We start from the raw sequence: 13,138 nt of genomic DNA, 5'->3' as shown, positions 1-13,138 counted from the left end.
TACTCTGAAATTATCTCCTGAGAGCAAGTGTAAAAGCATTTTATTAGCAGATGAGTTGTGTGTGTGTGTGAGCATGTATGTGTGTGAGGGTATGTCTAACTTTCACAGCTGCTCTAGGGCTGGCACGTTTTCCCCTCCACGTGACACGTTAACACTGTTATAAAGACAAAAAACTAGTTTAGTTACAGATGTTTGTTGGGGCGGGGTGGGGGGGAGTGGTGGTGGTGGTAAAGGGTTCCATTTTCTGTTTTGCAGAAAAGTCAGCTGCTGCCGAGTGAAGGACAGAAATGCCATTTTGAAAAGTGCCACAGAATCCAAGGTGTTAAATATATGATGCTGTTTGTTCCATCCGAGGAGCTCCAAAAGCTTTCCTAAGAGTGGCTCGTTAATCCTCCCATACTCCTGTGAGGCCGGGAGCATCCTGTGGGCCCCTACTTTAGGAATGAAAACCAAATTAAATCAAAGAAAGATTAATGTCACTAGATGGATCTGTGGCAGGAATGTTTCTCCGGCCCAGAGCAGAGTTGGTACACACAGCAATTTCACATTAAATTCCTTCCAGTGTCATGGTGCTCCAAGACAAAATGACATCAAAGACATACCCCTCCAATGAAGGTAGCTGACCCTCACTGGAATGAGGCAAAGATGACTGCAGACTTTTCTACCATTGGAATTAGGAGCTGAGACCATACAGGGAGAGATGGACCCATGTCATCAATTTAAAGTTGCTTCAGGACTTCCCTGGAGGTCCATTGTGACAAATCCACCAGCCAGTGCAGGGGACACGGGTTTGACCCCTAGTCTGGGCAGATCCCACATGCTGGGGGGCAGCTAAGCCCAAGTGCCACAAATACTGAGTCCATAAGTGAACTATATACTAAACCCCACAAGTCATAACTACTGAGCCTGTGTGGGGCAACTACTGAAGCCCGTGCACTAGAGCCTGTGCTCTGCAACAGAAGCCACTGCAGCAAGAAGCCCACGCACCACGACGACGAGCAGTCCTGCTCGCTGCACCTAGAGAAAGTCTGCACGTAGGAACGAAGATCCAGCTCAGCCAAAAACACAGAAATAAATAACTAATCTAAGGTACATTGAAGTAAAGCTCATCAAGTGGGGACTAGTCACTAAATGGGGGCTAGTCCGTCTAGTCAAAGCTATGGTTTTTCCAGTGGTCATGTAGGATGTGAGAGTTGGACCATAAAGAAAGCTGAACGCCACAGAATTGATGCTTTTGAACTGTGGTGTTGGAGAAGACTCTTGAGAGTCCCTTGGACTGCAAGGAGATCCAACCAGTCCACTCTGAAGGAGATCAGTCCTGGGTGTTCATTGGAAGGACTGATGTTGAAGCTGAAACTCCAATACTTTGGCCACCTCATGCAAAGAACTGACTCAGGGAAAAGACCCTGATGCTGGGAAAGATTGAAGGCAGGAGGAGAAGGGGACGACAGAGGATGAGATAGTTGGATGGTATTACCGACTTGATGCACATGAGTTTGAGCAAGCTTTGGGAGTTGGTGATAGACAGGGAGGCCTGGTGTGCTGCAGTCCATGGGGTCACAGAGTCAGACACGACTGAGCGACTGAACTGGACTGAGTCACTAAAGAACACCTTTTAAAAAATAAAATGAGGTTGCTTCTGAAATAAACAAAAGCAACACACCCTCAAATTCTAAGTGAAGGTGAGTTTTCTTTGTGGTGACATACTGTCTTAACGCCACAAGTTGATGATTATACCATAAAAACAGATTTTCTAGAAATATAAGATTGAACTTATACTTAACCTGATGAAACTGCCATTTTGTAAATAAAAAATGGTCAGATGTTGGCAATTTCTTTTTTTTTTTTAATGTCTTTTTTTTTTTTTGGCCTCACTGCAAGGCATGTGGGATCTTAGTTCCCTGACCAGGGATCAAACTTGCGTTCCCTACAGTGGAGGCATGATGTCTTAACCACTGGTTGTTGCTGTTCAGCCGCTTAGTCGTGTCTGACTCTCTGCGACCCCATGGACTGCAGCATGTCAGGCTTCCCTGTCCTTCACTATCTCCTGGAGTTTGCTCAAATTCATGTCTGTTGAGCTGCTGATGCTATCTAACCATCTCATCCTCTGTTGCCCCCTTCTCCTTTTGCCTTAACCACCAGGCCTCCAGGGAAGGCCGAGGTGGTGTCAATTTCAAATGGCTGGCCCAAGAGGAAAGCTGGAACTTTAGCCTAAGAATTTTATGGAAAATTATGAGTAGGGTCTGAACCACCATTACATTTTCTCCTTAAGTCTGAAAACACAATAGTCACTACACAGCTCCATGTGGAAACCCTTACTGGCATCTCTCATTCCTAAAATGGTATTTTGTGAAAACAGAATCCTGTTCAACTAACGTTGTCCCAGCAACCACTCATCAATACCACTCTCCCCGCCTTCCCCTCAGCTCTTCTCACTGACACCCAAAGACTGGAGGCAGACGAAAAAGGAATCTATTTTCTTTCTCAGAGCCCAAGTGATAACCTTGCTCAGTCCTTCAGGAGAGGAGGCTCAGGGCTCAGCAGAGCATCTGGGAGGGGACATTAGAACATTCTCAGTAGACACCTCAAATCACCCAAGATGCTCCTGCTGCCCAGGACAGAGCTCTGGAGGGTTCCTGAAACTAGTGACAATGAACAACACAGCTCCGGCTTCTTTCTGGTATGCTTGGAATCAGCCCTGGGCCAGACACAAAGTCGCTTTGAGGACGGCTGGAACCCCGAGCTAGTCCTCGAGGAGGGAGCCTAGGCTCCACCAGTGAGCATGCGATGAGGAACCTAAGCTCCCCAGGCTTTTGTTGCGCTGGAGTTGTCAGCCCTTGGATACCTGAAAGAGGCTTCCCTCTCATGAAGGTAAACTTCTGTCGCCTTCAAGGAGTATTGGCCTTAAAGGATGTCAAAGAAGGATCAGACGTAAGGAAGCATTCTGATAAACTCACAGACGTGAGATTCAACGTAAGATCTGAAGAGAAGTCGCCCTTTTGAATTTGACATCAGAGAAGATGACTACCAGAATTTCTCCTAAGCTCTCCAGCCAGGCTGCTTCAGAGGCTAGGAGCGTGGGCTGCAAGCCCGGCTCTGAGCAAGGTGACCCCTCTGGCGCTGAGCAGAGGCACAGCCTCTGTGCAATCCCTTTTTCATCTGCTTCCAGCCTTGGGGCATCAGTGAGGAGAGCTATGGGAGTGTGGCCAAGTTCCTTAGCCTCCCTGGGCCTCGGGATGAGAATAATGGCAGCGTCTACCTCGCCGGGCTACAAAGAGCACGAAGCAGTCCCTGTTCATGAAAGCTCCTAGGACAGCACCCAGCACACTAAAAGCTCTCTGTTTTTCTGGTAAATAAGAATCTAAAGTCATCCGTGCTGTAAGAGACCCTTAGAGACAGTCCAAAGAAGCAGTCCACGGCCTGTGTCACAGATGACGCACCTGACCAGAAAGACCACTGACCTTGGGGACGTTCCTCTGAACTTTAAATGTCACGTGAGTGACAACTCTGGTGTTAGCATTGACCACTTGAGCACTGGCACGCTCCCGTTAGGAGGAACGTTCTTCAGCAACACGTTGGTTAAACATCTCTTCTGCCCTCAAAACCTCACAGCTCAGAACGAGAGGTGTGATCTGTAGAGCACATTTCCTGCTGGACACACCTGTCCTGCAAACTTGATGCCGCCCAATGGCTGGATGTGGGTGCGGTGAGGTCACACGGCAGGGGCGGGGGCAGCTGCACAAAGCCTGGACCGGGCGAGGCCATCCTGCCACAGTCACATGGGACCAGCCGCCCACACCCTCTATAGACTCACACAGACACACGCTCTGGCTCCAGAGCACAGCACAGCCCCCTTCGTAGTAAACACACACAGTGGGCAATAGTGAAGGAGGCATTCAGGAGGGTTTAATTATAGGCGAGAAGATGCCTCTGGCTTCATAGGTTTGTAAAGGCGTCACTCTGCCCCTTGTCTGCACAGGGCTGAATGAGACTGGAGCAGAAATTCCTCCTCTTTCTGATAGAGAGCGAGGGTAATAAAAGCACCTTCGTCACAGGGTGTGTGAGCATCAATCATGTCTATGCCCTCCAGCAGTGCTGGGCACCAGCTGCCACTGTCGTCGGTGGCTGCCACAGTTGTGCAAAGCAACTGTGCCGATCCCCAGGGTGGGCCAGGATGCCATCCTGCTGATGATAGGGCAGTGCTGGTAATCTGGGGCTCCGGAGGCTGCATCGGCCCCATGAGATGCTATGTTCTCGCTGCCCCTTCATGTCCCTTCGAGAAACTGGTTCTTCAAGTACACGGACAGTAAATCATTCAGAGGAGACCAGCTACACTCTATTCGCCCTGAGGACAGAACAAGGCGAGAGAAGAAACGGGCTCACACTCCAGCAGCAGGGACTTTGTTTAGGTAAGAGGAGGAACTGGCCTTCGCTAAAGATTAACTTGAAAACCTCACTAATTTGGGGTAATTGGAGGGAGGTGAGTCTGAATCACTTAAGACTCCGAGTGAGATCCTATTTTTAAATGAAATATAGTTTTTCGCTTTCAAGCACTTACAGTGACTCAAATGAGAGCGCTTTAGTAAATGAATAAGAGTGATAATTAGCGCCCTCTTTGGAGGGAAATGTAAGTGTTCTAGGAGAAAATTTTTCTTTAATGAAAGGGCAAAAGGAAGCTTCAGCTCAGCCCTGTCAAATGACTCCAAATTTTGACTGTTCCATAAAGCAGGTGCAGACTTAGGAGGCTGGATATATGATAGTCTCTGAAAGCCAGGGCGTGTGCGATGGTCCAGGTACAGAGGGCATGGGGCCGTTGACCTCCCCAGTTTCCTTCAAGCTCTCTGCGTTTATTTGCCTTACGGCTTAGCTCTTTGAACACAAGGAGAATCCTTTAAGCCCTTGTATCCTAGTCTTGTCATTTATTACCACCATGTGGCAACGCCAGGGTATGAGGCCAATAAATCATTGGGACGGGAAGTGACTACAGGCCAGATTAATTTCATTATCATCCTTAAGCAGATCGGTGTCTAGCACGGCCGGTGTCTGCAGTGAAGACTGATGTCCCCTCTCTCCTGACAGTCCTCCCCTTGCCTTGCAGACAGCGGTCATGGATCTCCCCTCTCGCTGCTGGAGTGTCTTGTCCTGCCTTTCCGTATTAATGCCGGTGAGTGGCCACACCCTCTTCCTTTGGGGCCCACTCCATGCCACACGGTGGCCAGGGGATGCCGAGAAGCCTGACCAGGGTGGGCCAGCCCTCCCTCCACAGCTGAGCAAGGCCAGCATGTGGGTCAAGACACCAAAGGAGGGCATTTGTGGCTGAGTTTCTGCCAAACTTGCCCAGACAAGCCCACCACCCAGAAACAGGAGGAGACAGCGGCTGGGTGCGGCTCTCAAACGCAGATTGAAGGCGGAGTAAGCCTGATTCTAATTTTCCCAGCCCTTAGATTTCCTCTGGAGCAGCGCTTCTCCAAATGTGGCCCACCGACAGGAATAGGTACTTTCAGAAAATTTCTTGAGCTTTTTAAAAACTCAAAAGGCGCTGCAGCTTTTGGCAAGATGATACCAAGGTTGGAAAGTCTAAGATGCAGAAGAGCGAGGACAGGGACAGACTGTTAACCTGGCACATTCTCTGCGGGGCGCCCTCCAGCAAAGGCTGCAGGGGCAGCACCGACCCAGGGATTACCCAGAGCAACAATTTCTCACCCGGCTCTGAGACCCACTCAGCCAAAGAGCCCAAGGCTCAGGGGGTCCTCTGCTCCCGGTGGTTGTCCAGGAAACCCTGGCAAGGGCTGGTCTCAGATTCTGTCTGGTTGAGGGGAGTGCCCGTCCCAAAGGCCTTCTGGGTGCAGGCACGTCTCCATGGGATTTCAGCCCTGAAAGACGGGGCGCTACTCTCCAAGGGCCTGGGAAGCTGCTCCCCTGCTTCTCCAGCTCCGCAAAGGCATCTGTGCATCTACCCAGCCATCCCCATGCCTTCCTGACCCCTCCCCTCCCCCAAGTATCTCTCCCACCCACACAGCTCACGGTATGCACCTTCAGCCCATCTCAGAATACAGCTGCACAGCCAATCTCTGAATTCATCTGCTTGCCTCATTTTCTAGAGCCACAGTGTCATTCCTCGTCAACATCATTCCTTACCTGAAATCCTTTGAAGAGCCTCCCTGTTTCCCTGTTGGCACCTCCTATATCCATGCTCCACACACAGCCACAGTCATTTTCTAAGACACAAATTTCTCCTGCTTAAGATCCTCCAATGGTGTCCCGCTGTCCTGGGCATAACAGCCAGACTCTGGACGAAGCCTCGGGGCCTGCACGGTCTGCGCTTCCCCGCTCCCCTCCCTCCCACTTCTCCGGCTTTCTACTGTGAGAAGCCATCCTGTACTGGTCAAGCCATGGGCCCTAGAGCCCAACGATTTGGGTCCCAACTTCTCTCTGCCACTGACTAGCTACCGACTAGCTCACACTTCCCTGAGCCTCAGTGTACTCATCTATAAAGTGGGCTAATAATAGTCCCTACCTCATAGGACTGCTATAGATAGAATTTGCAGAAATAAAGGGAAAGGCTGAGACCAGCAACTGGCACATACACATTGGCTGTTACTGGCTCTCACTGCCACCTGTGCCCCTCTCCAGTTCCAGCTAATCTAAAAGTCTTTCTGCAGAAGAGCAAGCATGCACCCCTTCCGTGTTGGGAATGTTGGCCTGGTTGAAGTTCTCACTCTTCAGGTCTCAGATGAGTCACTGCTTCCTCCAGGAAGCCTTCCTGGATGCTCTGAGTCATAGCACTATTAAACTGCAAGATGTTGCCTCACGACTTGGCTCCTCTTTCCTTTCCATCCCCACACTGGTCCCAGGGCTGTAGGCTCTCTGAGGTCAGGGACCTAGTCTTTGTTCCACTTGCATGCCTTCCCAGCTCTTAGCACAGAGTGGATATTCAACAAAGATTCGGGTAATTTACTGAATGACTCCCAGGATCCCGTGGTGTTCAGGAACCTCCCCTGCCTCCCCTCTTTGGTTCTGAGCGCGCTTCTCTGGCACTCAGCTCTCTGCTGGGTCACATGTCCCCGTCACCCACCTCAACACTCACCCAGTAAGTGGGTCAGAGGCCACAGAGGTATCTCTGAATATTCAAACAAACAGGAAATGTAAAACTTCTTCAGAAACAAAGGACCCTACACAGAGGTCACCAGGTCAGTAATGAACAGCGGTGCATCTTAGAACTGAACTTTGTTCAGTGTCAAGCTTGACAACGCCTCTTCCACTGAACAGGCCGGAGGATCTGGTAAAGGTGAAGTTGCTGACCTAAACCACAGGATAGAGAGTGACTGGACCCATGAAAATCACAGCTCTGGGAAAGGAGATCCCAGACCACGAGCAAGTAAGGAAAACTCCTGCCCCTGAAACAAGCAATCTTCAAATGATTCCAGGAAACCGGTGGGAATCTTGTAATTTTCAAAGAATTTGCATGGTCCTGGACAGGATCTAGTCCAGTTTGGGCTGGGGATGCCCTTGTTCTTACCTCGTAGTGGCCAATGGTATTGAGCTTGGTGATTCCGTCTTCAAGAATCACAGAGGAGCTGTCAATATCCAGAAGTTCTTTGTGTCGTGTGCCCACTTGAAGCTCTGGAAAAAAATGTTTTAAAAAGAGCATTTAGTTTTCTTTTAAAATGACGCTGAGAAATGTAGCATACTACCCTGTCACTTTTGCAATGACTACTTACAGGAGACACAGGTTTGATCCCTGTCTGCTGTAAGTAAGACAGGTTTTGGGAAGATCCCCTGGAGAAGGAAATGGCAACCCACTCCAGTATTGTTACCTGGAGAATCCCATGGATAGAGGAGCCTGGCAGGCTACAGTCCATGAGATGGCAAAGAATCAGACACGACTTAGTGGCTAAACAATAAAGCTAAAATAAAGTGGTTTTGAAGGTTTGGAGATGTTATCAGCCAGGCCAGTAGCTTGCGTTCTCTTCTGTTTTATGTTTAGAGCTCTGATATGTAAGATCACTTTTTCCTGAAGCTTTTACTCTGAGGCTAAGCCTGGAAATAAAGCCAAAGGAAGACAAAATAATGCATCCTCAGAGAGATTGAACTCTTCAGAAAATTCCAAAAGCACATCTGCATGCCCACCACCTGTGTGTTCACAAGCAGGTGCTCTGGGAACGATCTGTCTGTCCCCGTGCGGGGTGCGCTGGTCGGCTGGCACCCCGGCATCAGGGCTTCAGCTCCTTTAAGAGGTCACCAACTTGTGCCCGAGGGTTAGAGTGTGGCCCGTGGATGTGGTTTTTTTTTTCATTTTGTGAACCTGCACCATGCTTTATTATACTCTAATGTCAATTCAGAACCAACATTTAAAGATTGGAAAATTGCACATGAAAATTAGGACTTGTGATTTCTCTTTTGAATAAAACTGGATCATATGGTAACACTGATCACACTGCCCCCCTACCTGGCTGGTGGCTTTCACCAATTAAGTTGGGTCCCACCAGTTCCCATTATCCCTGGTAGGCCGACACCCCTTACTTATGATGCCTCCTGCCCCTCTGGGCATCTGCCTGTGTGAGTCTCTGCTCTGAGAGGTCTCCACACAGCTGCTTCTGGTATCAGATTTTAATACAATTTATGGCAGGTACCTAAGGCTATGCCTTAGTTTTCTGAGGCTAGCCAAGGAGCTAGTTTGGAAAATGATGAGACACGCAGAAGCCATTTGCCATCGGACTATAACGGGAAGCTCCTAGGGGGCTTGTCCTGCTCCCTGTCCCACCCCCCACATCAGAGGCCAGGAACACCCGATGGGCAGAAACCCTAAATGGTGTGAGGATGGTCCTATGGACCTGACAGCGCCAGGACTGAGGCCACAGGGCCATTTCCCCATGGGCCTTGGCTCCAAGGGCCTTTGTAGTCAGAGTGACACTCAAAGATGCAGGCGCAGGTCCAGGAAGCTGATGGTCCTGGGTTATGTCATGGTTGCCTGACTGGAGCTGCCCTTTGACCCCGCCTCCAACCAAATGAGCTCACATGGTCTTGAAGGGCCCCCAGTCCAGCCAACAGAAGGAAGCAGAAGACAGGTGGATGAGAGTGCTTTAGTGGCCTCGCTTCCCTTGAAGCCAGGCTTTGGAACTGCTATACATTTGTGTGGTTTCACTCATGGGGCCAGACCCCGCCCCCAGGTTTCTCTCAATGGCCCTTTCGCAGGGGGTCTGCCTTGGAGGGCCGGATGGGATGAATTTAATTGCCTGCTTAGTCGAGGCTACACCTGCACGTGCAGGAGAGATGAACCTTGTTACGCCGTCTGTCACCGCTGCGATTTGACTCTTTTTTCCCTATCCCATTATCTGCTGTAAAATCCCACGACAGTCTCCTGGGAGGGCTGCGTGGAGCTCAACTTTAAAATGTTGATGAACATTTGAGTGAAGTGGAGCCCTGTTAGCTCGCTCACGCATATGCTCGCCTTTGCAGTATACCAATAGAGCCCGAAAATGAATTCAGAGCAGATGCTGCTTCGTGGTGGGGGAGGACGGACACTACGCGTAATGCAGGATGCGATTAGCAGAGAGGAAGATGACCTTTCTAGCCTGCTGGGGTTCACACCCCGAGTCTGAGCCACCCACTAATGACACACTCGGGATCACAACAAACAAATCAAATGCCAACGTGAAACCCAACACATACAGAAGGCCTGAGGTTGACACCTTTTGTACTTCTTGATGCAAGGTGAATTCACTGGGTCTCAGGGTTAGCAATCTCATGAATCTGATTTACAAACATAATTTTTTTTTAAAAAAAAAGAAAGCTTCTTTGAAGGATCCTGGTTTTGTAGGATGATACTTGTGAGAGAACAATGCAATCTCTGGGTCCCTAGACATGCCCTCTGGGAACATTCCAGGCTAGTAAGCTTCAGCAAACAGAGCCACAGCTACATGCTGGGGGCCCGGTGGGAGGGAGGGTAGGTGGGAGGGATGCTTATCAGGGAATTGGGACAAAATAGTATTGCCTTACCAAGTCCTATTTCATTCAGCTGAAGTCCATAAGGAGAGCCATTTTTGCTTAGGAATGCTTGGAAAATCTTTTCTTTGGCTTGACCTATGGTATCGCAATCAAGAACATTGACTGATATGTTCCGACAGACATCTGCACTCTCATTTTCTGGGATTTTTTCAAAGGTGACAGTTAATGCCTGCAAGAACACAAACAGGTTTCCAAGTCTATTAGATAATTGCAATCTGAAAGGCATTCATAAAAGACACAAACCTTGGCAAGTCCTACTAATACTTCTGATAGCACATTAGCAAATACCGTATCACATTATACCCACTTTAATCTTTTTTCCATAATCCATTCTTTTCAGGGATAATGGAAAGGAAAACAGAAAGTTAAAACTCTCATCATAGAGCAAGCATTGAATAAATATATTTGAGGGTAAAATACACACACACACATAAATATTCTAAAAATAGTGATTTCATCTTCAAAAAAGAAAAAAAAATATTGGAAAAGTTTCACAGTAGATGAGGGTAGACTGGGGACTATCTTTTTTATTAAAAGGACCACAGATCTTAGAAGCAAAGTTCCAGGTGACAGGAAAGGTTATGAGGTCTCTGTATTGATCACGCCAGAGGTCACTTTTTAATACGCAGCAGTGATTATGATTATGTTCCTCTCCCCCTCCACTTTCAACCAGCTTCAGCCAGGCAGTTTCCCGAGCTCTCATTAACACACCGAGATCCCCACTCTGTGCTATTATTCCTGCATTAATTACTTTACAGTTCAGCGCCATTACTTATGGTTTTTGTCAGTTAACATTCTCCCCGTGCAGCAAAACCTCAGAATCAGCCTAATGGGAGAAGTAAGGCCTTGGTGAATGTGTGAAAACTTAGAACTAGGGAGTATTTCAAAAGGAACTTAAAAGCAATTTCAAGTTTACTTTGCCTAAGAATAAACCGATCTAAAACAACAAAGTTACATACTCGGGATTCTCAGTGGAGCTGATTCAGGCAAGTGCTGAGTGTTTTGTAATCAGCACAACATACAGTTCAGATTCTAAGGCACCCTGGTAATCGTGGAGCCAGACGACCTGGGTGTGGTGGCCAATGTGCAGTTACTTCTAGTTTTTGAGCCTGGATACAGTGAGGGCATGTAAAATGATTAGCTGCTGGAAATGTTTACAAAATGAAAACACAATTAATGTGGCAAATGGGGAGCCTTAGGGTTAATTCAACTTTAAAATGGGTGTAAGAATAGTGAAGTGAAGTGGAAGTCTTTGTGACCCCATGGACTACAGTCCACCAGGCTCCTCTGTCCATGGAATTCTCCAGGCAAGAATACCGGAGTGGGTTTCCATTCCCTTCTCCAGGGGATCCTCCCAACCCAGGGATCGAACTGGAGTCTCCTGTATTGTAGGTGGATTCTTTACCATCTGAGCTACCAGGGAAGAACACTATACAAGCATAGCACTCACCCCCTAGCGTTGTTATCGGATTAAATAAAGTAACTCAGGACGTCCCTGGTGGTTCATTGCCTAAAACTCCACACTCCCAATGCAGGGGGCCAGGGTTCAATCCCTGGTCAGGGAACTAGATCCCACATGCCTCAACTAACACCCAGTGTCACCAAATAAATTTTTTTTTAAAAAAAAGATAATACAAGTCAAATGCTTGGCATTAGCTAGGCTGCTGGGAAAGGCTCAATGATGATGATAATAGTAAAAGTAACAGGCAGATTATTATTTCATGTAAGTCATCACTATGATTATTGTTAGTATCAGTATGCCTTCACATGGAAACAGAGACTCAGCCAGCCTTGAGCAGCTGGGACCCTGACTCCACCGTCAGGGTCTCTACCAGAGTCAAGAGCAAGCTGCCTGGAAGGAGAAAGGGGCAGAACATCCGCTCGGGGTCAGACTCCTGGTTCAAGCCCAGTTCACCTCTAACTAGCTGGGTAACCTCTCTGCACCTCAGATTTCTCACCTGCGAAGTGGGAACAACAACAATAAGTTCCTCCCAGGGCTCCCAAGATGAACTGAATTAATCACCTCACACTTTGAATGGTGTCTGACTTGGGAGGTAGGACTTAAAGACCCCGGATGAAGGGAGGTGGGGGTGGGGGGGGACTTCCAAAGCTCCGGTGGGGGTGGGGGGCGTTGCTCAGAGGCACGTTTCCTGCCTTTACATCCTCCCCCTACAACCCTGCTCACAGTTGTGCAAGAGTAAATCTTGGTCAGGTCCTCACCGAGAGACTGAAACTCTTGAGTACACGCTGTCTGGAGACTGAGGTGAGGCGGTGGTCTCGGTCTGGCCTGTGAGAGCTTCCCTTTCCTGAGACAGAGAGTGGCCCCCTTGACTGTTCTCAGGGCGTATTCCTGTTCTGGGTCAGCCACTCACCAGGCAGGGATGCAGGACCCTGACCTCCGACCCGCTGGGCGGGTGAGAAGCAGCAGAAAGGGCGAGAAGGAAGCCCAGAGTCCTTTTCTCACCTCCCTTTTTAGTGACATTTACTGGGCTTCCCTGGTGGCTCAGATGCTAAAGAAAACGCCTGCAGTGCAGGAGAGCCAGGTTCAATCACTGGGTGGGGAAGATCCCCTGGAGAAGGGAATGACAACCCACCTCAGCATTCTTGCCTGGAGAATCCCATGGACAGAGGAACCTGGTGGGTTACAGTCCATGGGGTCACAAAGAGTCGGACACAACTGAGTGACTAACACTTTCACACTGGCACCCTGCCAAACGCACTTCCAAGACCTGCTTCTTCTAATCTTCCCAGTATCCTGGGGCAGAAGGGTGCTGTATTATCATTATTATTATCCCCACTTTCTGAGTGAGGAAACAGAGGCCTCGGCCTCTAGGGAGACAGTGAGTCTGAGGTGGCACCTTGAACCCCTCAGCTTCAGTCCCTTGCACCCAGGGACCCTTCCTCCTCCTCCTCCCCATCCCACCTACAGCCCAGGAGTCCTCTGAACCACCAGGAATCTGTCTTAAGTTGGGCCACGACCAAAGACCTAAGCTGCGTTTCCCGCACACACAGCGTTCCTGGAGGGGCTGGAGGGGCAGACGGCAGCCTTGCCCTGTATAGCCTGTCAGAGTGGCATTGCCCACGTCTCCCTGTGTTTCTCCAGCTGGTCTCCTCCCCAGGAGCAGCAGTG

At 49.0% G+C, this 13,138-nt stretch overlaps 1 protein-coding gene across 4 annotated transcripts in view; it reads right to left on the bottom strand.

The window, feature by feature from the left end:
• The window catches only part of PLXNC1 (plexin C1), a 158,246-nt gene that overhangs the window by 19,174 nt on the left and 125,934 nt on the right, over positions 1–13,138 (bottom strand). For all 4 annotated transcript variants that reach the window (XM_086399070.1, XM_086399068.1, XM_086399067.1 and 1 more), the window contains exons 22-23: positions 10,000–10,177; positions 7,520–7,623 (exon numbers count right to left, since the gene is read on the bottom strand). In XM_086399070.1, the coding sequence (XP_086255196.1) occupies positions 7,520–7,623; positions 10,000–10,177 (282 nt within the window). The remainder of the gene's footprint in view (positions 1–7,519; positions 7,624–9,999; positions 10,178–13,138) is intronic.

Source organism: Bos grunniens, chromosome 5 (genome assembly GCF_055505025.1).
Source record: "Bos grunniens cultivar Pamir isolate PY7600 chromosome 5, Bosgru_T2T1.0, whole genome shotgun sequence".
Lineage (NCBI taxonomy): Eukaryota > Metazoa > Chordata > Mammalia > Artiodactyla > Bovidae > Bos > Bos grunniens.
The sequence above is the reverse complement of the archived record's forward strand: the minus strand, read 5'-3'. Positions and strand labels throughout refer to the sequence as shown.